Source organism: Chiloscyllium punctatum, chromosome 4, assembly GCF_047496795.1.
Source record: "Chiloscyllium punctatum isolate Juve2018m chromosome 4, sChiPun1.3, whole genome shotgun sequence".
In the NCBI taxonomy this organism is placed as follows: domain Eukaryota; kingdom Metazoa; phylum Chordata; class Chondrichthyes; order Orectolobiformes; family Hemiscylliidae; genus Chiloscyllium; species Chiloscyllium punctatum.
In genome coordinates, this window is record NC_092742.1 from 6,421,111 (window position 1) to 6,448,847 (window position 27,737).

General features: G+C 46.4%; 1 protein-coding gene across 1 annotated transcript in view; it reads left to right on the top strand.

Moving 5' to 3' along the window:
* Positions 1-3,382: 3,382 nt before the first annotated feature.
* LOC140475915 (heat shock-related 70 kDa protein 2-like) overlaps positions 3,383-27,737 on the top strand; it is a 30,255-nt gene continuing 5,900 nt past the window's right edge. The window contains exon 1 of the mRNA XM_072567841.1: positions 3,383-3,665. Coding sequence (XP_072423942.1) covers positions 3,383-3,665 — 283 coding nt within the window. The remainder of the gene's footprint in view (positions 3,666-27,737) is intronic.

Below are 27,737 nucleotides of genomic sequence, written 5' to 3' on the forward strand. Positions count from 1 at the left end.
CTCTCTACAAGAATCTCAGGGAGTCCCTCTCCCACTGCAACTCCCAGGTCATTTCCTCTTCTCTGAAGCTCTTCAACCACGTCGTGAAACAAACTCGCTACCACAGCAACCCCAGGGCATCAATGTGGACTTCAACAGCTTCCTCATTTCCCCTTCCCCCATCTCATCCTAGTTTCAAACTTCCAGCTCAGCACTGTCTCCTTGACTTGTCTGACCTGCCTATCTCCTTTTCCACCTATCCACTCCACCCTCTCCTCCTTGACCTATCACCTTCATCTCCTCCCCCACTCACCCATTGTACTCTATGCTACTCTCTCCCCACCCCCACCCTCCTCTAGCTTATCTCTCCACGCTTCAGGCTCACTGCCTTTATTCCTGATGAAGGACTTTTGCCCGAAACGTTGATTTCGCTGCTCGTTGGATGCTGCCTGAACTGCTGTGCTCTTCCAGCACCCACTAATCCAGTATTTGCTTTCCAGCATCTGCAGTCATTGTTTTTACCCCGTCCTCCTTACAGCACCCTCTGACACCCAGCTGAATGTCATCTGAAAACTTGGAGAAATGGCTTTCAATTCCTTCGTTCAAATTGTTAATGTATATTATGAACATAAAAATATAGTGAAATCTCTCATTTATCTCCACAATTAGGTGCCATGTTCAATAATTTAAGAATAAAGAAAAGAAAGATCTATCTTAAAGAGAGTCCATCAGTATTCAATGATGCCTGTGCTGCCATCCCTACTCCACCCCTTCTATGCCATCTACATTGAACTCAACCAATATCGATGTCGCTGATCTTCAGGTGATATCTTTACTACTGGACTGAACCTCCCCCACCACTGCCTGTGCTGGATCAACTAACGTCAGAGTCATGACTCTTGCCACAGCTTCACCACCGCCAAACCCAAACAACAACAAAGTCACCAATCCGAAGGCACCATCTTTAGCCGCTGGGCCTACCACCACCTCTGCCAAAGTAGCAGCCGCCCATTCTGATGCTCGCCGTGGAAAAGTAAGTAAGGGCTTGCTTGAGGTCCATGCTAGGCCTATGTGAGGTCAATGCACTGGGCCCTCTCAAGGTCTGCGCTGGGCCCACTCGAGGTCCATGCTGTGCCAGATCAAGTCCACTACGGGCTCGCTTGAGGTCTGTGCACTGGGCCCAAGCTTTTGGTTTGCTTGAAGTCTGGGCTCATGCAAGGTCCACGCTGGGGCCATTTGAGGTCTGTGAAGGGCTTTCACTGTCACCAATGCCATCCAAGCTCAGGTCAAGAGGTGTTTAAAGGTATAGAGAGAGAAAAACATAAGTAGAGAGAGATAAAAGAAGAAACAAAAGAGCCCTATTCTGATGCAATCTAGCTCACAGTCTGAGCTACCAGACCTGCCGGGTTTTGCAAGCAATTTCTCTACAGAACTGCAGCATCCACTTATTTAAGTAAAGATAGTATTTCATTGCAGGTAGTTTAGAGGGATTCACTAAGATGATTCTCTATATGGAGGAATTGTTTTATGAGCAAAGGTTAAACAGGCTGGGACTCTACTCACTGGAGTTCAGAAGCATGAGAGATAATCTCATTGAAACTTATTGGTTTCTTAAGGGGCTTGACAAGATAAATGCCAAGAGCATGTTTCCTCCCATGCGAGTGTAGTGGACCAAAGGGTGTAGAATAAAGGCGCACCAACTTAAGACTGACATGAGGAGGAATTTATTCTCATGGTTATACAGCGTAGAAACAGGTTTTTAGCCCACAATATCTTTGCAGACCAAGAAATACCAAACTAATCCCATTTACCTGCACATAGCCAACTGTGCGCTAACATTTTAAGTGCTCATCAAGATTCTTCAAAAATGTTACGAGAGTACATGCCTCCACCACCCTCTCAGGCACCCTGTGGATGAATATTTTTCCTCAAATCTGCTCTAAACCACTTAGTCCTCATCTTAGACTTATGACCTCATTTTAGAGAGATCTACAATATGGAAAGATTCTCATGATCTATCCTATCTATGCCTCTCATAATTTTGTAAAACACAATCAGATCCTCTTGCAGCCGTAGCTCCAAGGAAAAGTCTGTCCTCGTAACTGAGACTTTACATCCCAAGCAACATCCTGGTGAATCTCCTCTGCACCCTTTCCAATGCAATCACATTCCCTGTTTTGGAGGCTTGAGTGTCTTTGGAACTCCCTTGCTACAAAGAACTATAGAGGTCGATTCCTTGTGTACATTTAAGGCTCAGCTAGAAAGATTCAGGGAATCATTGGGTAATGGGAAAAGGCTGGAAAGTGGATGTAAGGATTGTCAATCAACCATGACCCTATTGAATGATGCTAGGAGAAAGGTGCTGGAGATCAGAGTTGAGAGTGTGCTGCTGGAAAAGCACAGCAGGAAAGGCAGCATCCGAGGAGCAGGAGAATTGACCTTTCAGGCAAGAGCCCTTTGTTAGGCATTCCGAAATGTCGATTCTTCTGTTCCTCGGATGCTGCTTGACCTGCTGGGCTTTTACAGCAACACACTCTAGAACGTATTGAACGATGCCGCAGGATCGAGGGATCAAAATCGTTTTATGGCGGAGAAAGAAAGTACTTGTGACATTGATTTTAATTTCATGTGAATGAACATAAAATGGTATGACCCTATTTAGAATTTGCACAACTTTAAACATCTCCACTCCAAGGCACATAAATATGGGTTTGTTCAAACTTCCCCTCATAAGTTAACCTTTGTGTTCCAATTCTTTAGGACAGAAGACCTTCAAGGTTTTCTTGATAAGTGAGTAAAGGACCTGAAAACAGTCAATAGTTGTAGGGCGCTCTCAGGGTAAGTTGCAGTGCACTGCATCATGTGTGTCCACTTCCCACCTCTACTCCCACGTGGTGCCGTTGTATCCAGTGGCAAATGTAATCATTCAAACTGCCACCTTCCGCGTTGTCGGCCTCTTCGATTGGGTATCCGTTTGTCCAATCAGATCGGTACTGCCGCACGTGGGCAGGTCTGCCAAACTGTCAACTCTGTGCCCACGCCCGCTTCGCCAGCTCCAATAAAACGCGTCCTTTGTTTGGATTGGTCGGAACCGTCCGTTTGCCTCCCGCCCTCCGCCCCCCACGTGCCGAAGAGCGTTGACGCCAGGGCTGGAAGATCATTAGGCGTCCATCGGCTGCATCATTGCCCCACGTGAGCGCCGCCGAAACGCGACGTCTGATTGGTTAATGTCCGCTTACGTAATCCCGCACGTGACCATCCGGAGAAGCGCGGCGTTTCTATTGGCCAGAGGGGTGAGAAGCGGGAAACCAAAATGGCGGCCCCATGTGTATAAAAGGCTCGAGCAGGGCAAACGGACAGCTGCCTGTCGCCCTCAGCTTGGTCGTGGCCGTTACCCGGCGCAATGGCGGCCCATTCCCTGGCCGTCGGTATCGACTTGGGCACCACCTACTCGTGCGTGGGCGTCTTTCAGCACGGCAAGGTGGAGATCATCGCCAACGACCAGGGGAACCGCACCACCCCGAGCTACGTGGCCTTCACCGACACGGAGCGGCTGATCGGCGACCCCGCCAAGAACCAGGTGGCCATGAACCCCACCAACACCGTCTTCGACGCCAAGAGGCTCATCGGCCGCAACTTCGACGACACGACGGTACAGACCGACATCAAGCACTGGCCCTTCACCGGTGAGTCGGCAGCAGCTGACTGAAAAAGACGCTTTAGCCAACAACAACCTGCTGCGTTTACATCGCGCCTCGGCAAACAATCTTCACTTACACGTCGCTTTGCCCTCTCTCCTGTATGGGCATAGTACCTTTTAAAGCCTTTACCAACACTTGCGTTCATATAGTGCTTTCTAGGACTAACAACCACCCACATTGATATAGCGCCTAAACGCCCTTAGAACTGCCCGCACTGAACTCGCGCCCTGACCCCCACCCAACGCATTGTTCAAACTTCTTGAAAACCTCTCCTCCCCCATTGACATAGCGCCTTTTAAATATTATCAGTCTACATTGATGTGGTACCTTTTACATCATAGTTCTACTTGACACCTAAATCTGGAAGATATTCAGTTAAGTAGCTAAAAGTTTGGTTTAAAGAAAGGCAGGAAGGATGAATGTGAGGTGAGGACAGTGCATGAAGGTTATACCAGAGCTTAGGACCCCAGGAACTCAGGTCATAGTCTCCATTGGACAGTGATAGTTGGAAATGCTCCAGACAGTAGAATTACTGGAGTGTGGAGATCTGAGGATTTATTTGATAAAGAGATTAGGAGAGACAGAAGCAGTGGCTGGAAGTGAGAACACAGCATTGTTTTTAAAACTGAGAAAATTTGTTGTTGGACCAGGAGCCTGAATAGATTAGCAGACATAGGGACTGATAAGGTGAACAGGCATTAGAGGTCTGTTCGAATTTCCACCCATGTCCGAATCCATTCGGGCTGGACATTAATTTAAAGTTAAAGTATGGCACGGACTTAAGGCTTGTCTGAGACTGCACCAGGAGTATTATGTATGTTTTAAATCTCCTTAACTATGGAAACATAGACTTAGACAATAGGTGCAGGAGTAGACCATTCTGCCCCTTGAGCCTGCACCACCATTCATTATGATCATGACTGATCATCCTTAGTCAGTATCCTGTTCCTGCCTTATCTCCATAACCCTTGATTCCACTATCCTTGAGAGCTCTATCCAACTCTTCCTTAAATGAATCCAGAGACTGGGCCTACACTGCCCTCTGGGGCAGAGCATTCCACACAGCCACCACTCTCTGGGTGAAGAAGTTTCTCCTCCTCTCTGTCCTAAATGGTCTACCCTGTATTTTTAAGCTGTGTCCTCTGGTTCGGCACTCACCCATCAGTGGAAACATGTGTCCAGAGTGTCCAATCCTTTAATAATCTCATGTCTCAATCAGATCCTCTGTCTTCTAAACTCAAGGGTATACAAGCCCAGCCGCTCCAGTCTTTCAGTGTAGGGTACTCCCGCCATTCCAGGAATTGACCTTGTGAACCTACACTGCACTCCCTCAATAGCCAGAATGTCTTTCCTCAAATTTGGAGACCAGAACTGCACACAGTACTCCAGGTGTGGTCTCACCAGGGCCCTGTACAACTTCAGAAGAACCTCTTTGCTTCTATACTCAATCCCTCTTGTTATGAAGACCAGCATGCTATTAGCCTTCTTCACTACCTGCATGCTTACCTTCATTGACTGGTGTACAAAAACACCCAGATCTCTTTGTACTGCCCCTTTACCTAAATTGATTCCACTTAGGTAGTAATCTGCCTTCCTGTTCTTGCCACCAAAGTGGATAACCATACATTTATCCACATTAAACTGCATCTGCCATGCATCTGACCACTCACCTAACTTGTCCAGGTCACCCTGTAATCTCCTAACATCCTCATCACACTTCACCCTGCCACCCAGCTTAGTATCATCAGCAAATTTGCTAATGTTATTGCTAATACCATCTTCTATATCATTAACATATATTGTAAAAAGCTGCAGTCCCAGTACTATCCCTGCAGTACCCCACTGGTCACTGCCTGCCATTCCGAAATGGAGCAGTTTATCACTACTGTTTCCTATCAGCCAACCAACTTTCAATCCAAGTTAGTACTTTGCCCCCAATACCATGTGCCCTAATTTTGCTCACTAACCTCCTATGTGGGACTTTATCAAAAGCTTTCGGAAAGTCCAGGTGCACTACATCTACTGGATCTCCCTCGTCCATCTTCAGAGTTACATCCTCAAAGAATTCCAGAAGATTAGTCAAGCACGATTTCCCCTTCATAAATCCATGCTGACTCTGACCTATCCTGTTACTACTATCCAGATGTGTTATAATGTCATCCCTTATAATAGACTCCAGCATCTTTCCCACCACTGAGGTCAGACTAACTGGTCTATAATTTCCTACATTCTCTCTCCCACCTTTCTTAAAAAGTGGTACAACATTAGCCATCCTCCAATCCGCAGGAACTGATCCCGAATCTATCGAACTCTGGAAAATCACCAACGCATCCACGATTTCTCGAGCCACCTCCTTCAGTACCCTGGGATGTAGACCATCAGGCCCCGGGGACTTATCAACCTTCAGACCTAACTGTCTCTCTCCAACACCAATTCTTGGCAAATATAAATTCCCTTCAGTTCAGGTCCTTCAGCCACTGTTACCTCTGGGATTGCTTGTGTCTTCCCCAGTGAATACAGATCTGAAGTACCAATTCAATTCTTCTGCCATTTTTGTTCCCTGTAATGTATTTCCCTGTTTCTGCCTTCAAGGGCCCAATTTTAGTCTTAACCATTATTTTTGCCTTTCACATGCCTTTTACTATCCTCCTTCTATATTTTTGGCCAATTTACCTTTGTACCTCATCTCTTCTCTGCATATTTCCTTCTTAGTAATCCTCTAGTGTTCTCTAAAATCTTCCCAGTCCTCCGTTTTCCCACTTATCTTTGCTGTGTGATATTTTTTCTCTTTTAACTTTGTTTCTTAACTTCCCTCGTCGGCCACGGCCACCCATGCCTCCTTCTAGAACTTACCATCGATTTGATCTCCTTTTACGTGTATTTTGTTATAAACTAGTAAAGTGTTGTATTCTGTACAACTTTGGTGTCATCTTAAAACACAAAAATAAACCAAAACATGAAATATAAAGGCAGAAAAATAAGTTCAACTTTTCAGTCCTTCATGTCAAGTGCTTAGCCATGGGGCTGGAGCGTACAGCCATGGGTCCCCTCGCTGAATCACTCTTGGGTCCAATCTCACATTCTCTGATGTTACCATAAGTCCTCACTGGACCTTGCCAGTGCAGCTGCCACCAGTCCAACACCGGGCCAAACTAGAATCTGTCACCACTGCCAAGAATCTGTTCCAGGCCCACCTTGCTGATGCAGCTGATGCCTTTGCTGCTGTGCCTTGTACAAGGCCCAGCTGGAACCGAAGGGTCTTGTTTCCATGCTGTATATCTCTGACTCAAACTCACCACCACCTCCAGGAGTCTATGATCAATGCAGATGTTGTTAGGAGTCCAACTCATGGCTGCTGGGCTAACCTTGTTAATGTAGAAGCCACTGAGAACCCAAGCTTGCCTCCAATGCTGCTACAAGTCTGCATTGGGCTCTGAACAAGTGCAACAAAGGTTTACTAAATTTAAGTCTTGGGATGGTAGGCTGGTTTTATGAAGAGATTGAAAGAATGAGCAGTGATTTACAGAATTACAAAACTCCCAAAGGGTATGACCGAGGATGTAACTATATGTGGTTCCTGGCTTGTGATTCTAGGATCAGAGGACAGTATAATCTCAGTATAAGGGGCAGGCTATTTAAGGCTTGCATGAAGAGGAATTCCTTTGGAGGGTGGTGAAAGTTGAATTCTGTCCCCCAGAGGAAGCTCTGTTATAGAGTGGGTTCAAGACAGATGTTGCTAGTATCAATAAATCTATCAACAAAGAATGGAGATGATGTAAGGAAGTGGGGTTGCCTAGATGATCAAACCACTTGAATAGAGGAGGTTTGACTGGGTTGAATGGCATATCCCTGTAACAATGTACACCCTCTGACTTATTCAGTTAATGGTTGGGCAGGTGGACAGGGTGGTGAAAAAGGCATTTGGCATGTTTGCTGTTGTTGATCAGAACATTGAGTTTAGGAATTGGTAGTCATATTGCAGCTGTACATGACATTGAGGCCACACTTAGAATGCTGTGTACAATCCTGGTTGCCCTTCTACAGGAAGGATGTTGTTAAATTTGAAATGGTGCAGAAAAGAATTTTGCCGGGACTGGAGGATTTGAGTTATAAGGAGTGGTTGAATAGGCTGGGGTATTTTCTGTGGTGCTTTGGAAGCTGAGGGATGACATTATCAAGCTTTAAATCATGAGGAGCATAGATAGCGTGAATAGACAGTCTCTTTCCCAGTATGGGGGGAGTCCAAAACTGGAGAATATGGGTTTGGGTCAGATGGGAAAGATATTAAAGGGACCTGAGGGACAACTTTTTTATGTAGAAAGTGGTATGTATGGAATGAACTACCAGAGGAAGTCATGAAGGTAGGTACAATTGTAATGTTTGAAAGGCATCCAGATGGGTACAGGAATAGAAAGGTTTAGAGGGACATGGGCCAAATACTGGCAAATGGTACTAGGTCAGATTGGGACATCTCGTCAGCATAGATGAGTTGGACTGAGGGGTCTGTTTTGTGCTGACTCAATGACTTTTTTTTTAAAAAGTGCATGTCTCTTTGAATGGTGGTATTATGAAAAATGTAGCTGACCAGTTACTGAGATACTTGCTGAGGGAAAGGTGGTGGCTTAGTAATGTCCTAGGACTATAATCCAAAACTCCAGGTTAATTCTCAAGCAGAAGGTGACATTTAAATTCAATTTTAAAAAGCTGGGAATAGAAAGCTAGCACTATGCTGACCATGTACCCATAGTGGGTTGTCCTTTTAAAAAGTCATCTGCTTCACAAATGTCCTTTTTTGGGAAGGAAATCTCCCAATATTGCTTGGTCTGGTCAACATGTGACTCCAGAACCACAGCAATGCACTTGACTTCCAATTGCCCTCTGGCAATAAATACTGACCTAGCCTGTGACACCATCATTCTGAGAACGTATAATTTCTTAATTCCTGACACTAAACTGCAGCTTCTGAAGCCTGATCAATGATTTTCTTAGATGGCTAACTTGGTGTCAAGTTTTTATAGAGGGGCAAGTAGCCATCTCTTCAAGGGCTGCCCTTTTTCCCTTGCAGTTGCTCCATGGAGTTTGAGGTGAATGAAGTGGTATAGCACCCTGGACTACCAGAATGCATGTGTCATGAAATCAAGTGATTCTGAAGAGAAATCAGTGGCAAAAAGGTGATGAGATGATCCTGGCGATAAGGTTACAAATCCAGAGATTCTACAAGTACATTAAGAGCAACGAGAGAGAATGGGGCCCTTTTTAAAGGTCAACAAAGCTGTCCTGTGTGGAACCACAGGAGATGAGTGTGATACTAAACAAATATTTAGCCTCTGCTGTACTGTGGCAGAAGACATGGAAGCTAGTGAGTGCTAAGAAATAAATATCTGATGAAAACCATCCACATTATAGAAGTGTTGGAGATTTTAAAAAGCAGAAGGACCCTGTCAGATATTTGCATCACCTACAGACACGGGTGAGGTGCTAGAAGATTGGAAGGTGGCTAATGTTGTTTATTTAAGGAAAGCTGCAAGGAAAAGCCAGGGATCTATAGATTGGACTTTGATATCAGTAGTGGGTAAATTGCTGGAAAAGATTCTGAGACAGGGTTTGCATGGATTTGGAGAGGCAAAGACTGATTCGGGGCCGTCAGCATAGCTTTCTAAGTGGGGAATTGTCTTACTAACTTGATTGCACTTTTGAAGATTCTCCTGATCCTCTGATAGAACATAAGTGTGGCACAGTGCAGGCCCTTCGGCCCTCTGTTGTGCCGGCCTTTTACCCTACTTTAAGATCAGACTAACTGACACTCCCTTCATCTTGCTATCATCCATAAGTCGCTTAAATATCTCTAATGTAGCTGACTCTACTACCATTGCTGGCAGTGCATTCCACACACCTCACTCTCTATGTAAATAACCTACCTACCCCAGGTTGCCATTTATCTGAATGACTTTATAATAACTGGGCAGACCAAAAAAGACCTTTTCCATAAACATTCCTCCAATCACCTTAAAATGATCTCCCCTTATAGACAATAGATGCAGGAGTAGGCCATTCTGCCCTTCGAGCCTGCACCGCCATTCAATATGATCATGGCTGATCATTCCTAATCAGTATCCTGTTCCAGCCTTATCTCCATACCCCTTGACTCCACTATCTTTAAGAGCTCTATCCAATTCTTTCTTAAAAGAATCCAGAGACTGGGCCTCCACTGCCCTCTGGGGCAGAGCATTCCACACAGCCACCACTCTCTGGGTGAAGTAGTTTCTCCTCATCTCTGTCCTAAATGGTCTACCCCGTATTTTTAAGTAGTGTCCTCTGGTTCGGCACTCCCCCATCAACGGAAATATGTTCCCTCCTGCCAGAGTGTCCAGTCCTTTCATAAGCCTATACGTTTCAATCAGATCCCCTCTCAGTCTTCTAAACTCAAGGGTATACAAGCCCAGTCGCTTCAGTCTTTCCGTGTAAGGCAATCCTGCCATTCCAGGAATTGACCTCGTGAACCTACGCTGCACTCCCTCAATAGCCAGAATGTCTTTCCTCAAATTTGGAGACCAGAACTGTACACAGTACTCCAGGTGTGGTCTCACCAGGGCCCTGTACAGCTGCAGAAGCACCTCTTTGCTTCTATACTCAATCCCTCTTGTTATGAAGGCCAGCATGCTATTAGCCTTCTTCACGACCTGCTGTACCTGCATGCTTGCCTTCATTGACTGGTGGACAAGAACACCCAGATCTCTCTGAACAGCCCCTTTACCTAATTTGATACCATTGAGGTAGTAATCTGCCTTCCTGTTCTTGCCACCAAAGTGGATAACCAGACATTTATCCACATTAAACTGCATCTGCCATGCATCTGCCCACTCACCTAACTTGTCCAGGTCACCCTGTAATCCCCTAACATCCTCATCACATTTCACCCTACCACCTAGCTTTGTGTCATCAGCAAATTTGCTAATGTTATTGCTGATACCATCTTCTATATCATTTACATATATTGTAAAAAGCTGCGGTCCCAGCACGGATCCCTGCGGTACCCCACTGGTCACTGCCTGCCATTTCGAAATGGAGCCGTTAATCACTACCCTTTGTTTCCTATTAGCCAACCAATTCTCTATCCAACCTAGTACTTTGCCCCCAATCCCGTGCGCCCTAATTTTACTCACTAACCTCTTGTGTGGGACTTTATCAAAAGCTTTCTGAAAGTCCAGGTACACTACATCCACTGGATCTCCCTCGTCCATCTTCCGAGTTACATCCTCAAAAAATTCAAGAAGATTAGTCAAGCATGATTTCCCCTTCATAAATCCATGCTGACTCTGTCCTATCCTGTTACTATTATCCAGATGTGATGTAATTTCATCCTTTATAATAGACTCCAGCATCTTTCCCACCACTGAGGTCAGACTAACTGGTCTATAATTTCCTGCTTTCTCCCGCCCACCCTTCTTAAAAAGTGGCACAACATTAGCCGCCCTCCAATCCTCAGGAACCAACCCCGATTCTATTGAACTCTGGAAAATAATCACCAGCGCATCCACGATTTCCCGAGCCACCTCCTTCAGTACCCTGGGATGCAGGCCATCAGGTCCCAGAGACTTATCAACCTTCAGACCTAATGTATTTCTGCCATGGGAAGTCTCTGGCTATCCACTCTATCTATGCCTTACTTCATCATAGAATCCCTACAATGTGGAAACCGGCCACTAAGCCCAACACTTCCATGCTGACTGAGTAACCCATCCAGACCCAATCCCCTCTTAATCTACACTTACCCCTAATGCACCTAATTTACACATCCCTGAATACTATGGGCAATTTAGCGTGGCCAATACACCTAACCTGCACATCTTTGGATTGTGGGAGTAGACCAGAGCAAACCCATGCAGACGTGGAGAATGTGCAAACTCCACACAGTCACCCAAGGCTGGAATCGAACCAGGGTCCCTGGTGCTGAGGCTGCATGGCTAATCACTGAGCCACCATGCTGCCCTTGTATAGCTTGTACACCTTTATCGAGTCATATCTCATCAGGATGCTGCCTAACCTGCTGTGCTTTTCCAGTGCCACACTTTTTTTTGACTTTTGAGGATGTGATAAAAATAGATGATGGCAGAGCATTAGATGTTGTCTACGTGGACTTTAGCAAGACCTTTTTTGATAAGGTTCTGAGTGTTAGACTGGTTAGTAAAATTGGCTGGCCCCCAAGAACTGGATTAGTGGTGCTGGAAGAGCACAGCAGTTCAGGCAGCATCCAACAAGCAGCGACATCGACGTTTCGGGCAAAAGCCCTTCATCAGGAATAATTTTATTCCTGATGAAGGGCTTTTGCCCGAAACGTCGATTTCGCTTCTCGTTGGATGCTGCCTGAACTGCTGTGCTCTTCCAGCACCACTAATCCAGTATTTGCTTTCCAGCATCTGCAGTCATTGTTTTTACCTACCTGGCCCCCAAGAACCCAGGTGATCCAATCAGCTACAGAATTACTTTGAAGGTAGGTGGCAGGTGATGGAGAATTTTTATTTCAGACTGGAGGCCTGTGACCAGAAGTATTCCACAGGAATCCGTGCTGGGTCTGCTTTTGCCAATTATATAAACTGTTTGGGTGAGAATATAGGCAGCATAGTTTGTAAATATGTGGAGGACACCAAAAATAGTACAGTGAAGAAGGTTATCTCCAGGTACAACAGGATTTTGATTAGCTGGGCTAATGGGCTGAGGAGTGCCAGATGGAGTTCACTTCAGATAAATGCAAAAGTGTTAGATTTTGGTAAGTAATGGTAGGACCCTGGGGAGTGTGTAGTTTTTGGCACCAGGTAGATTGCATTGACTGAGATCATTGGCCCAGGTTAACAAACCCAATCAATCAGGGAGCTCTGGGCAATTATATATAACCAGGATGTTGGCACAGCAGGGAGTGGAGTGGAGTGTTTTATTTTCCCCCTCCATCTCTTTTTTTTTTAATCCCTGCCCTTCCCTCCATTTTTTGATCACTCAGCATTGCCCTTTTTCAAAGGGGCACTGCTTGTCACTGGCTATTCATATGTTTCCATTCTTCCTGGTGGTGGAATATGAATATTGATTTTAAACACTTGTTGTTTTCACTGGGGGGGATCAAAAAATAAATGGAACATTCAGAATCTCCACTTGAAGGACTGACTGAGCTGGCTGGCCACACCTGGTGTACTGTGCACATGTAAATTAAGGGGACGATTTCAGCCTCTGATGAGAAGCAGTTGGCACAGTTACCACAGATAGCTAAAAAGCTTAGGCCCAAGCCTATTGGGGTAGAATTGGTTGAGAAAGATTCACCTAGATTGTCTCAACACTTTGATTTGAAAATCAGCTGCCTCAGTGAAGTCCTAGTAAAATACCCAGGGGTTTTCAGGAAGGGCTAGGAACTTTCAAAGGGGCCAAAGCCACTTGACCTGTTAACCAAGAAGCAATTCAGTTTTTTTTTTTGCAGGGCCATTTACCTTGCAAACAAAAGTAGAGGCAGAAATCAGGAGGCTGGAGAGCGGAAAAAAAAAATCATCAGTGCAATTTGCTAAATGGGCAGCACTGGTTGTACCAATTGTGAAGCCTGACAGCTCAGTTCACCTTTGAGGATTTTAAGCAAACAGTAAACAACCTTTGGCAACTGGATAAATGCAAAAGTAGTGGCAGGGGACTGTCCTTCACAAAGCTGGCTCGTTGGATGCTGCCTGAACTGCTGTGCTCTTCCAGCACCACTAATCCAGTATTTGGACATGAGACATGCCTACCTGCAATTGTGGTGAAATGTGGAGTTCCAGAAGTATCCCACAATTAATACCCACAACTGCTGGTATTAATATGAACATGCCATTTTTGGGGTATTGTCAGCCTACATGCTTTTCCACAGAAATTTTGCAAGGGCTACCCCAGGTTGTCATTTATCTGAATGACTTGTTAATAACTGGGAAGACCAATAAAGAGCACTTGAAGAGCTTGGACATAATACTTAAATGTTTCACCAAGGCAGATTTATGTCTTAAAAGGGAAAAATGTGTTTCTGGTGCCCCAAGTAACCTGCTGGGTTACAGACTGGGTTAAGGGTGATCAAAGGTGCTCTGGCTCCCACATCTGTACTAGAGTTTGGTTTTTGGGTTAGTGAATTATTACAGGAAACTTGTATGCAACCTGGCTTCCATCTTGGCACCTTAACACGGGCTATTGAAAAAGCGTTAACTTTGGAAATGACTATGTAGCCAAGAAATAGCCTTTAGGAAAGTGTAAAAGCAACTATCATCTAAGGTGTTGGTCCACTAGCCTCTGAAATGAGGCAGTGTTGACATGCAATGCTTTCCATACTGAACCTGGGTAGCATTGGCTCACCTGTAGTCCAATAGAGAGGAATGCCTAATAGTGTATGCTGCTTGGAATTTGGCTGATGCTGAATGCACATACACCCAGATAGCGAAGGAAAGTTTCACTCTCAACTTTGCGAGGAAGTTCACCCAATACATGGATGTAAATTTGTCATGACCACAGATCACAAACCCCTGCTCTGGCTACTTAAGGAAGACAAGGCAGTGCTGCCCATAGCTTCAAGTTGAAATCAGTGGTGCCTCTTATTCTCAGTGCGTACAAGTAAGAACACTGTCTAGGAAGCCAAGTGGCTAATGCAGATGCCTTGAACTGCCTCTCTCTAGCAGATATTCCACCAACAGTGCCTCACCGGAAGAATCCATTCTGATTTAAACTTCCTGTCGTCTCTAACAATATTCAACTGGCTGCAATGACATCCTGTCCTGGCAAAATCATCAAAACTGCTGGTGATAATGGGGAAGCAGAAGGGCCATCACAAACAGCAGTGAAACCTTCCTGGACCCAGTGAGACCAGATCACCATGAAGGATGGCCTATTACTATAGGGAGCAAATGTGATTGTCCTGAGCAAAGATCACTGCCAGATACTGAACTCCACCATGGTCACCCAGAAGCTTCCAGAATGAAGATGTTGGGGGAAAAAGTTGTCTGGTTGGATGCCAAAATAGCTGCATTGGGGCAGTGCCCAAAGTCAGAAATTGACTCCACTGGCCTACATCCCCCAGACTTGGTAGGGGAGGATATAGTGATTGGAACCAGGTAGATTTTTTTTAAACACCCAAGTGGCCAGTGACAAGCACTGCCCTTCACATGTCCTCTTTTATTTATCATAAATTTAACCCCCACGCTACCACCTAACTGCAGTATTGCTTACTTTTTCCCCCAGCACCCATGGTGTGTGTGTGTGTGTGCGCAGGTGTGAGACAGTGAAAGACACAAATTGCACAAATCTTTATTCAATTTCCACCACCAGGAAAAACACCCGAGTGGCCAGTGACAAGCACTGCCCTTCACATCAAAGGGCAATGCTGTGTGATCAAAACAGTGAAGGGGAGGGTAGGGACTAAACCAAAATAAAGTTGGAGGGAGAAATGATGCACTCCACTCCCTGCGGCGCCCACCTCTCCCTGAACGACTCCAGGGTGTTGGTGGACACCGCGTGCTCCTTCTCCAAGGACACCCGGGCTCTAACGTAACCCCGGAAGAGGGGCAGGCAGTCGGCCCTAACGACCCCCTCCACGGCCCGCTGCCTGGACCTGTTGATGGCCAGTTTGGCCAGGCCCAGGAGCAGAACCACGAGGAGGTCTTCGGACCTGCCCTCCCTCCTCCGTACCGGGTGCCCGAAGATCAGGAGCGTGGGACTGAAGTGCAGCCAGAAACAGAGGAGAAGGTTTTTCAGAAAATCAAAAAGGGAGTGCAAACGCCCACACCCAATATATACATGGTCCACGGACTCCACAGCGCCACAGAACAAGCAGTTGGGCTGGGAGTCCGTGAACCACCGCAATCTGCGGTTGCAGGGGACTGCTGCGTGCAGCACCCTCCACCCCAGATCCCCGAGAGAAAGGGGGAGGACTCCCGCGTAGAGAGCCCTCCACTGGGGATCCCCACCGCCCGGTGGCAAATGGGCACGCCAAGGCATGTCTGGACGGTGGATGAGGGAGAAGAGGTGGACGGTGTACAGCAGCAGTCTATACAGGGCCTGCCATTTTACCCCCTGGAAGGGAACAAAATTAAAATTCCAGAGGCGGCTCAGGTTGTGGGGCACAGGCTCCCGCGGGAAGTACGGGACCTTGGGGCCAATGTGAAATTCCGTCTGAGCGTGGACGGGATCCCACCGTACACCTGAGCGTCCTCCAACTGGTGCACTACATCGGGTCTGAGCACTGCCTATTTTTTTTTGTTTTTCTTTTTTCCTTTTCTCTTCAAAGGGCAAAAGAATCCTGTTTTTTTTTTCTTAGTGCCCTTACCATCCTTTTTTTTTAACCCCCACACTACCGCCTAACTTCGGTAGTGCTTATTTTTCCCCAGCACCCATGGTGTGTGTGTAGGTGTGAGAAACACAAGGTGCACGAATCTTTATTCGATTTCCACCAGTGCACCGCTGTTTTATTTTTTTTTTTTTTTTTTTTTTTTTTTTGCGTGCTCCTTCTCCAAGGACACCCGGGCTAGCATTCCTATTTAATTTTTCTTTTTTTTTTTTTCTTTTTTTTTTTTTCTTTTCTTTTTTTTCTTTTTTTTTTTTTCTTTTTAATTTAACCCCCACACTACCGCCTAAGTGCGGTAGTGCTTATTTTTTTCCCCAGCACCCATGGTGTGTGTGTGCAGGTGTGAGACACAGTGAAAAGACACAAAGTGCACAAATCTTTATTCAATTTCCACCACCAGGAAGATAGAAAAAAACACCTGAGTGGCCAGTGACAAGCACTGCCCTTCAAACCACAGGGCAATGCTGTGTGAGCAAAACAGTGAAGGGGAGGGTAGGGATCAAATCAAAATAGAGTTGGAGGGAGAAATGATGCACTCCACTCCCTGCGGCGCCCACCTCTCCCTGAACGACTCCAGGGTGTCGGTGGACACCGCGTGCTCCTTCTCCAAGGACACCCGGGCTCTAACATAACCCCGGAAGAGGGGCAGGCAGTCGGCCCTAACGACCCCCTCCACGGCCCGCTGCCTGGACCTGTTGATGGCCAGTTTGGCCAGGCCCAGGAGCAGACCCACGAGGAGGTCCTCGGACCTGCCCTCCCTCCTCCGTACCGGGTGCCCGAAGATCAGGAGCGTGGGACTGAAGTGCAGCCAGAAACAGAGGAGAAGGTTCTTAAGAAAATCAAAAAGGGAGTGCAAACGCCCACAACCAATATATACATGGTCCACGGACTCCACAGCGCCACAGAACAAGCAGTTGGGCTGGGAGTCCGTGAACCACCGCAATCTGCGGTTGCAGGGGACTGCTGCGTGCAGCACCCTCCACCCCAGATCCCCGAGAGAAAGGGGGAGGACTCCCGCGTAGAGAGCCCTCCACTGGGGATCCCCACCGCCCGGTGGCAAATGGGCACGCCAAGGCATGTCTGGACGGTGGATGAGGGAGAAGAGGTGGACGGTGTACAGCAGCAGTCTATACAGGGCCTGCCATTTTACCCCCTGGAAGGGAACAAAATTAAAATTCCAGAGGCGGCTCAGGTTGTGGGGCACAGGCTCCCGCGGGAAGTACGGGACCTTGGGGCCAATGTGAAATTCCGTCTGAGCGTGGACGGGATCCCACCGTACACCTGAGCGTCCTCCAACTGGTGCACTACATCGGGTCTGAGCACTGCCTATTTTTTTTTGTTTTTCTTTTTTCCTTTTCTCTTCAAAGGGCAAAAGAATCCTGTTTTTTTTTTCTTAGTGCCCTTACCATCCTTTTTTTTTAACCCCCACACTACCGCCTAACTTCGGTAGTGCTTATTTTTCCCCAGCACCCATGGTGTGTGTGTAGGTGTGAGAAACACAAGGTGCACGAATCTTTATTCGATTTCCACCAGTGCACCGCTGTTTTATTTTTTTTATTTTTTTTTTTTTTTCCTAGTTTTTTTTTTTTTTTTTTCTTTATTTAACCCCCACACTACCGCCTAAGTGCGGTAGTGCTTATTTTTATTCCCCAGCACCCATGGTGTGTGTGTGCAGGTGTGAGACACAGTGGAAGGACACAAAGTGCACAAATCTTTATTCAATTTCCACCACCAGGAAGATAGGAAAAACACCCGAGTGGCCAGTGACAAGCACTGCCCTTCAAACCACAGGGCAATGCTATGTGAGCAAAACAGTGAAGGGGAGGGTAGGGACTAAATCAAAATAGAGTTGGAGGGAGAAATGATGCACTCCACTCCCTGCGGCGCCCACCTCTCCCTGAACGACTCCAGGGTGTCGGTGGACACCGCGTGCTCCTTCTCCAAGGACACCCGGGCTCTAACGTAACCCCGGAAGAGGGGCAGGCAGTCGGCCCTAACGACCCCCTCCACGGCCCGCTGCCTGGACCTGTTGATGGCCAGTTTGGCCAGGCCCAGGAGCAGACCCACGAGGAGGTCCTCGGACCTGCCCTCCCTCCTCCGTACCGGGTGCCCGAAGATCAGGAGCGTGGGACTGAAGTGCAGCCAGAAACAGAGGAGAAGGTTTTGGAGAAAATCAAAAAGGGAGTGCAAACGCCCACACCCAATATATACATGGTCCACGGACTCCACAGCGCCACAGAACAAGCAGTTGGGCTGGGAGTCCGTGAACCACCGCAATCTGCGGTTGCAGGGGACTGCTGCGTGCAGCACCCTCCACCCCAGATCCCCGAGAGAAAGGGGGAGGACTCCCGCGTAGAGAGCCCTCCACTGGGGATCCCCACCGCCCGGTGGCAAATGGGCACGCCAAGGCATGTCTGGACGGTGGATGAGGGAGAAGAGGTGGACGGTGTACAGCAGCAGTCTATACAGGGCCTGCCATTTTACCCCCTGGAAGGGAACAAAATTAAAATTCCAGAGGCGGCTCAGGTTGTGGGGCACAGGCTCCCGCGGGAAGTACGGGACCTTGGGGCCAATGTGAAATTCCGTCTGAGCGTGGACGGGATCCCACCGTACACCTGAGCGTCCTCCAACTGGTGCACTACATCGGGTCTGAGCACTGCCTATTTTTTTTTGTTTTTCTTTTTTCCTTTTCTCTTCAAAGGGCAAAAGAATCCTGTTTTTTTTTTCTTAGTGCCCTTACCATCCTTTTTTTTTAACCCCCACACTACCGCCTAACTTCGGTAGTGCTTATTTTTCCCCAGCACCCATGGTGTGTGTGTAGGTGTGAGAAACACAAGGTGCACGAATCTTTATTCGATTTCCACCAGTGCACCGCTGTTTTAAGGTGTTGGCCAGGTGGATTTCATTGACTGATCCTTGATTGCCCTGATTGGGGTTACTCGCTTGGGCCAATGTGAATATTCTGTTTATGGTCAACTGGCAGGAGCTGGAGGCCAAAGTCTCCGCTCACCTAGGCCACTGGACAAGACTACTCCGAGTGCTATCTTACAGGAGTCGAGTGCTGGTCATAAACCAGCTGGTGGCTGCCATGCTGTGGTACTGGCTGGTCACTTTGGTCCCTCCTCCTGGCTTTGTCACTGACATCCAGAGAACATTGGCCGACTTCTTCTGGGACAAAAAGATGCACTGGGTCGCTTCGCAGGTCCTGAATCTCCCTATTGAGATCAGTCAGTCGCTGGTGTGTGTCCACACCCAGGTCGCGACGTTCCGCCTTCAGACCTTGCAGCGGTACCTTTTACGTCGAGCCTCCTCCTAGGTGGTGCGCCCTGGTGACATATGTTTTCTACCAGGTGCGTAGCCTCAATTGCGACACGCAGCTCCTGTTCGTCGACTGTGACGGTTTGGAGGTCACCCTCAAGACGCTGCCTGTCTCTTACCAGGACCTGATCACTGTTTGGAACATGGTTGAATCGTGTCGCGTCTACCCTCTGGCTGGAGTAGCGGCTGTCGTCAGGGAGCTGTTGCTAAGGAATCCACACCTCCGTACTTGCAGGTTTGAGTGGCTGTCGGAGGGGAGGGCCGTGGCGGCGAGGGTGACCAGGGTCGGGGACATGCCGGGGGCCTGGGCTGGACGCTGCCACAGGACATGGCAAGCAGGGCAGCGGTAGATGTCCGGTATGTGGCCACCGCCATCCAACGCCTCAAAACAGCGGTGCTCAGATCCGACATAGTGCACCAGTTGGAGGACGCTCAGGTGTGCAGTGGGATCCCGTCCGCGCTCACCCCAGCTCGGACGGAATTTCACATTGGCCCCAAGGTCCTGTACTTCCTGCAGGAGCCTGTGCCCCACAACCTGAGCTGCCTCTGGAATTTTAATTTTGTTCCCTTCCAGGGGGTAAAATGGCGGGCCCTATATAGATTGCTGCTGCACACTGTCCACCTCTTCTCCCTCCTCCACCATCCAGACATGCCTTGGTGTGCCCATTTGCCACCGGGCGGTGGGGATCCCCAGTGGAGGGTTCTCTACGTGGAAGTCCTCCCCCTTTCTCTCGGGGATCTGGGGTGGAGGGTGCTGCACGCAGCTGTACCCTGCAACCGTGGATTGCAGTGGTTCACGGACTTCCAGCCCAACTGCTTGTTGTGGTGCTGTGGAGTCTGTGGAGCACATGTATATTGGGTGTGGGCATTTGCACTCGTTTTTTGATTTTCTTAAAAACCTTCTCCTCTGCTTTTGGTTGCACTTCAGTCCCACGCTCCTGATCTTCGGGCACCTGGTACAGAGGAGGAAGGGCAGGTCTGAAGACCTCCTCGTGGGTCTGCTCCTGGGCCTAGCCAAACTGGCCATCAACAGGTCCAGGGGGTTGTTAGGGCCGACTGCCTGCCCCTCTTCCGGGGTTACGTTAGAGCCCGGGTGTCCTTGGAGAAGGAGCACGCGGTGTCCACCAACACCCTGGAGTCGTTCAGGGAGAGGTGGGCGCTGCAGGGAGTAGAGTGCATTATTTTCTCCTCCAACTCTATTTTGATTTAGTCCCTACCCTCCCCCTCATTGTTTTGATCACACAGCATTGCCCTTTGAAGAGCAGTGCTTGTCACTGGCCATTCAGGTGTTTTCCTATCTTCCTGGTGGTGGAAATTGAATAAAGATTTGTGCACCTTGTGTCACACACCTACACAAGCACAAAATGGCTGCTGGGGAAAAAATAAGTACTTCCGCAGTTAAGTGCTGTGTGGGAGCATTAAAAGAAAAAAAAACAGGAGATTTTCTCCCCTCCCACTCTTTTTTTCTTTTAAAGAAACAGGAGTGTCATTGCCCTTTTGATTTTTTTTTTAAAACAAAAATATTCTGTTTTATATCTCAAACTCCTCACTTGAGGGACTGACTTCTGCCTGGCTGGCAATTGCCAGTGTACTTTGTGCATGTAAATAAAGGGTTACTTGGCAATTGGATACGAACATCATACAGTTATATCTGTTTTTGAAACAAATTTAGGGATTTCGGGTGCATGGTTCCTTCAAAGTGATAAGTAGACCAGTGTGGTGAAGGCATTTGTGTGTGTGTGTGTCTGGTTGCCTTGCTGCATGACTGCTATTAAATTGGAAAGTCTGCGAAAGTATGGCTCCGGCATTGAGGAGAGGCTGGATAGGCTGGAACTGTTTTCCCTGGAGGATAGGATGTTGAGGAGTCATCTTTTTGTAGAGGTTTATACATTTAATTAGGGGTGTAGGTAAGGTAAATAGCAAAGGTCTTTCCACTTAGGATAGTGGTGAATTCAAAACTGGAGGGCATAATTTTAAGTCAGAGGGGCAAACATTAAAAGGAACGTAAGGAAGTGTTTGTGTCTGAAGCTACTCCTGCTGAATATGATTCTCTACAACAAGAGCACAAAGTACATTACACCATATTCAACTATTGATTCTTCGTCCAACTTCCTACACAACATAAGTGTCTCCATTTTATCAGACATCTTATGGCATGGTAACGTTCCAACGATATTGCACCTTTTTAACTGGTATAGTCTGAGCTTGAAACATGATCATACATTCTCTCTCTCTAAGCACTCAACCTCTTGGACAAAAGTTAAACCTTTTTTAATTTCCTTTCACAAACAAACACTACAGAAAAGACCCTTTGGTCAAAAGTCTGTATTGACAAAAACTTCTCTAAATCTACACTAATCCCATGTTCCAGTACTTGAGTGTTTGTAGCATTTCAAGTTTTTAATGTGAGGTTTCCTGCCTCAAGCACTCTTCGAGAAGTGCATTCCAAATTCACACCACCTTTTTTTTTTAAAAAATCCTCAGATCCCCTCTAAATCTCCTGTCTTTCACTTTAAAACTATGCCTGTTATTTACTGTTCATCTAAGGGAGCAGCTGCCTTCTATCCATCCTACCAATGACCCTCATAACCTTTTTATATGCCTTAATCAGATAACTCCTCAACCTTCTCTACTGTAAACAAAACAACCTGAGTTCGTCCTCTTCTCTTCATGGCTAAACTAAAGCACCCTGAGCAGCTTCTGCAATTCAATAACAAATTACAAGGTCTCCATCATAGTGAAACTGAATCTGAGCTGGTGCCCGACTTCCACACAATGACATTCAGCACCAAGGAGAGCTGAACCTATGTGGAACCAGAAATGTAAAATCCCTTCATTCCACACAACATCCTGGTAAATCTCCTCCACTCCCTCCAGTGCAGTCATCCTGCTTATAGTGCAGAGTCCAGAATTGCACACAGTACTCCAGCTGTGACCTAACCAAACTTTAGTACAGCTCCAACATGACCACCCTGCTCTTAATTTAGTCTGAGCTAAAACTGATGAAAGCAAATGTCCGGTATGCCCTATTAACCTGTCCTGCTACTTTCAGGGATCTCTGGATAAGCATCCCAAGATCTCTGTTCCTCAGAATTTCCTAGTGTGCTGCCATTTACTGAGTACACTCTTGTTGTTTTTTCCAAAAGTACTTCATTTCAATTTTATCACAGTAAAATTCCATCTGACCAGTTCATCTGCATCCTCCTGTAACCTAAGACCTCTTTTCCTTGCTGTCAACTCCCAGCCAATCTTTGTGTCATCTGCAAACTTGCTTATCGTTCCTCAGATCTGCAATTTTAAAAAATATATATCACAAATGTAGAGGATGCAGTACTGATCCTTGTGATGCACCACAGGAGAGCATCCACCAGTCACAGTCTTCTTTCAACACCTTCCATCTCCTCCCACAAGATCAATTTTGGATCCAGCTTGTCAAGTTATCCCAGATCCCATGTGCTTTTACCTTCTTTATCCATCTCCAAAGTGGAACATTTATCAAAAACTTGGATGAAATCCAGATAAACTACATTAACTGCAGTACCCTCATCTACACATCTGGTCACCTCAAAATTCAATTAAATTTGTTAGGCATAGCTTCCCACTGACAAAGCCATACTGATTTATCCCTGCTCCAAGTGGAAATTAAGATTCTCTCCTTCAGAATTTTCTCCAATAATTTCCCTGCCACTGAGACTGATTGTCTATGTTGGTTTATTTCTACGGGGAGAATGCGGGTAAGTGGAGTTGAAGTGCCCATCAGCCATGATTGAATGGCGGAGTGGACTCGATGGGCCGAATGGCCTTACTTCCACTCCTATGTCTTATGGTCTTACTTTTTTTTTGTTTTTAACAAGTGAAACAACATCAGCTGTCCTCCAGTCCTCTGGCACCTCTCCTGTGGCCAGAAATGAATTAAGAATTGGATCAGAGCCACTGTAATTTCCTTCCTCATCTCCCACAGCAGACTGGGATCCAACTGATCCAGACCTAGATCACAGCCAAGACCACAGTCAATCCTCCTCTTCCCTCCTGGTTTTTCTTCCGTTGTCCATCTGCTTCCACTGTCCTCTCCAATTCACTTGCTCAGTTTTTCTTTCCCTTCTCCCTCAGCAATTTTAGGTTGTCTGCTGAAGTTATGAACACTGCGATCAAAGGATAGTGATCCTTGATGAATTGCTGTGGTGCATCTAATACACAGCTGCATGGAGTACGAATCAAGGTACTTTCTCTTGGATGGTATCAAGCTGCTTGAGTGTTGTTGGAGCTGCACTTATCCAGACAAGTGGGGAGTATTCCATTGCACTCTTGACTTGACTTGTGGTTGCAGATGTGGACTGGAGTTGAGCATGTTCCAAATCCTACCTCTAAAAGGACAAGGGCAGCAGATGCATTGGAACATCATCATCTGCAAGTTCTCCTCCAAGGCGCACACCATCCTGATTAGAAATATATTGGTATTTCTTCAGTGTTGCTGGAGCAAAATCCTGGACCTCCCTCCTTAAACACAATGGCTGGCTATATCTATAGTGGATCACTAAGGCATCTCACCATCATCTTCTCCAAGGCAATTGTGAATCGACAGTAAATGTTGGCCTAGCCTATGACGCCCACCTGAACCATATATCGAAAAGCAAAGTTCTTGTTACTTTGGTGAAAATTTTGAAATTGTGTATGTAAAGACACGGTTAAGTTTTTTTTCTTTGATCTTGGCCTCCACTCAGTATTTGGACATAGGCACTATAACATTAAAATTAATTTATGCAACACAAGGATTTTGTCAAATGCTGAGTCTATAAGGAATTTAGCTAGGTGCAAACACTTTAGTCACATATACAGTTTTAGTATGGAGCTATAAGGTAATGCACACTGGACGGTCTTAAAACTGGAATGGAACTTTAGGCCAACAGCCAGATGCTAAATGTTGTGTACAAATTGAAAGATCTGCGTACAAATAAATAATTCCCTAAAAGAGTAAATGCTGTTATAAAAGATTCAAAGAGACTTGTCAGATATGGATTGAATGAGTAAAAGGACTCTTCTTCACTGGCTGTTTTTAAAAAAAAAACACAAGGTAGACCAGCCACTGAGAAATGAAGAAAAAGGATGACTTTTCTTATGTACAGAGTTCTTAGATGGGATGCTTTGAGACAATCTATTTGGAATAGGCTGTTCTTTCAAGGAGAAAATGTTCTAGTATTTAAAACTGACAATGCAGAATATAGGATGGTGAGATTCATTTTGGATTGCAGAGAGAGCTTTAACACAATTGGCCAAATTACATTAGGCATGAGTGGGGAGTGCTAACTGGACAGAGCTGTTAGTGGGTAACTCCACATTTGACATGGAATTGTTTAAAGACGATCAGAATTCAGGACTGGCATGCTCCAGTAAAGAGGAAGGACAAGGATGGGGGCTAAGGTAAGGGACCCTTGGACAATGAGGGAGATTGTGAACTTAGTCAAAAGGAAAAAAAGTACATGTAAGGTTTAGGAAGCTCAAATTGAACTGGGCCTGTGAGGAATATAAAGAAAGTGGAAAAGAACTTGAGCAGAGAATTAGGAGAGCAAGAATGGGGCTTGAAATGACCTTGGTAAGTAGACAATAGACAATAGATGCAGGAGTAGGCCATTCTGCCCTTCGAGCCTGCACCGCAATTCAATATGATCATGGCTGATCATTCCTAATTAGTATCCTGTTCCAGCCTTATCTCCATACCCCTTGACTCCACTATCTTTAAGAGCTCTATCCAATTCTTTCTTAAAAGAATCCAGAGACTGGGCCTCCACTGCCCTCTGGGGCAGAGCATTCCACACAGCCACCACTCTCTGGGTGAAGTAGTTTCTCCTCATCTCTGTCCTAAATGGTCTACCCCGTATTTTTAAGTTGTGTCCTCTGGTTCGGCACTCCCCCATCAACGGAAATATGTTCCCTCCTGCCAGAGTGTCCAGTCCTTTCATAAGCCTATACGTTTCAATCAGATCCCCTCTCAGTCTTCTAAACTCAAGGGTATACAAGCCCAGTCGCTTCAGTCTTTCCGTGTAAGGCAATCCTGCCATTCCAGGAATTGACCTCGTGAACCTACGCTGCACTCCCTCAATAGCCAGAATGTCTTTCCTCAAATTTGGAGACCAGAACTGCACACAGTACTCCAGGTGTGGTCTCACCAGGGCCCTGTACAGCTGCAGAAGCACCTCTTTGCTTCTATACTCAATCCCTCTTGTTATGAAGGCCAGCATGCTATTAGCCTTCTTCACGACCTGCTGTACCTGCATGCTTGCCTTCATTGACTGGTGGACAAGAACACCCAGATCTCTCTGAACAGCCCCTTTACCTAATTTGATACCATTGAGGTAGTAATCTGCCTTCCTGTTCTTGCCACCAAAGTGGATAACCAGACATTTATCCACATTAAACTGCATCTGCCATGCATCTGCCCACTCACCTAACTTGTCCAGGTCACCCTGTAATCCCCTAACATCCTCATCACATTTCACCCTACCACCTAGCTTTGTGTCATCAGCAAATTTGCTAATGTTATTGCTGATACCATCTTCTATATCATTTACATATATTGTAAAAAGCTGCGGTCCCAGCACGGATCCCTGCGGTACCCCACTGGTCACTGCCTGCCATTTCGAAATGGAGCCGTTAATCACTACCCTTTGTTTCCTATTAGCCAACCAATTCTCTATCCAATCTAGTACTTTGCCCCCAATCCCGTGCGCCCTAATTTTACTCACTAACCTCTTGTGTGGGACTTTATCAAAAGCTTTCTGAAAGTCCAGGTACAGTACATCCACTGGATCTCCCTCGTCCATCTTCCGAGTTACATCCTCAAAAAATTCAAGAAGATTAGTCAAGCATGATTTCCCCTTCATAAATCCATGCTGACTCTGTCCTATCCTGTTACTATTATCCAGATGTGCCGTAATTTCATCCTTTATAATAGACTCCAGCATCTTTCCCACCACTGAGGTCAGACTAACTGGTCTATAATTTCCTGCTTTCTCCCGCCCACCCTTCTTAAAAAGTGGCACAACATTAGCCGCCCTCCAATCCTCAGGAACCAACCCCGATTCTATTGAACTCTGGAAAATAATCACCAGCGCATCCACGATTTCCCGAGCCACCTCCTTCAGTACCCTGGGATGCAGGCCATCAGGTCCGGGAGACTTATCAACCTTCAGACCTAACAGTCTCTCCAACACCAAATCCTGGCAAATAGAAATTCCCTTAAGTTCAGGTCCTTCAGCCACTGTTACCTCAGGGAGATTGCTTGTGTCTTCCCCAGTGAACACAGATCTGAAGTACCCATTTAATTCCTCTGCCATTTCTTCGTTCCCCGTTATATATTCCCCTGCTTCTGTCTTCAAGGGCCCAATTTTTGTCCTAACCATTTTTTTGCCTTGGACATACCTAAAAAAGCTTTTACTATCCTCCTTTATATTCTTGGCCAGTTTACCTTCGTACCTCATTTTTTCTCTGCGTATTTCCTTCTTACTAATCCTCTGTTGTTCTTTAAAAGCTTCCCAGTCCTCCGTTTTCCCGCTTATCTTCGCTAAGTTATACTTTTTCTCTTTTAACCTTATATGTTTCTTTACTTCCCTTGTCAGCCACGGCCGCCCATGTCTCCTCCTGGGATCTTTCTTCCTTTTAGGAATGAACTGATCCTGCATCTTCTGCATTATACACAGAAATATCTGCCATTGTTCCTCCACGGTCTTCCCTGTTAAGGTATTAAACCATTGAACTTTGGCCAGTTGCTCCCTCATAGCTCCATATTTCCCTTTATTCAACTGAAATATTGTCACTTCAGATTGTACCCACTCCCTCTCAAATTGCAGATTGAAGCTTATTGTATTATGGTCACTACTTCCCAATGGCTCCTTCACTTCGAGGTCACTGACCAATTCTGGTTCGTTACACAATACCAGATCCAGAATCGCCTTATCCCTGGTCGGCTCCAGCACCAGCTGCTCTAAAAATCCATCTCTGAGGCACTCCACAAAGTCTCTTTCTTGAGGCCCGATACCATCCTGATTCTCCCAGTCTACCTGCATGTTAAAATCCCCCATAACAACTGTAGTAACATCTTTGCGACAAGCAAATTTCAGCTCCTGATTCAACTTACCTCCAACATCCAGACTACTCTTTGGGGGCCTGTAGATGACTCCTATGAGGGTCTTTTTACCCTTAGTGTTTCGAAGCTCTATCCACACTGACTCTACATCCCCTGACTCTAGGTCCACCCGCGCAAGGGACTGAATATCCTCCCTTACCAACAAGGCCACCCCACCCCCTCTGCCCGTCAGTCTATCCTTACGATAACACATGTAGCCTTGAATATTCATTTCCCAGGCCCTGTCCCCATGAAGCCACGTCTCAGTTATCCCCACAATATCGTA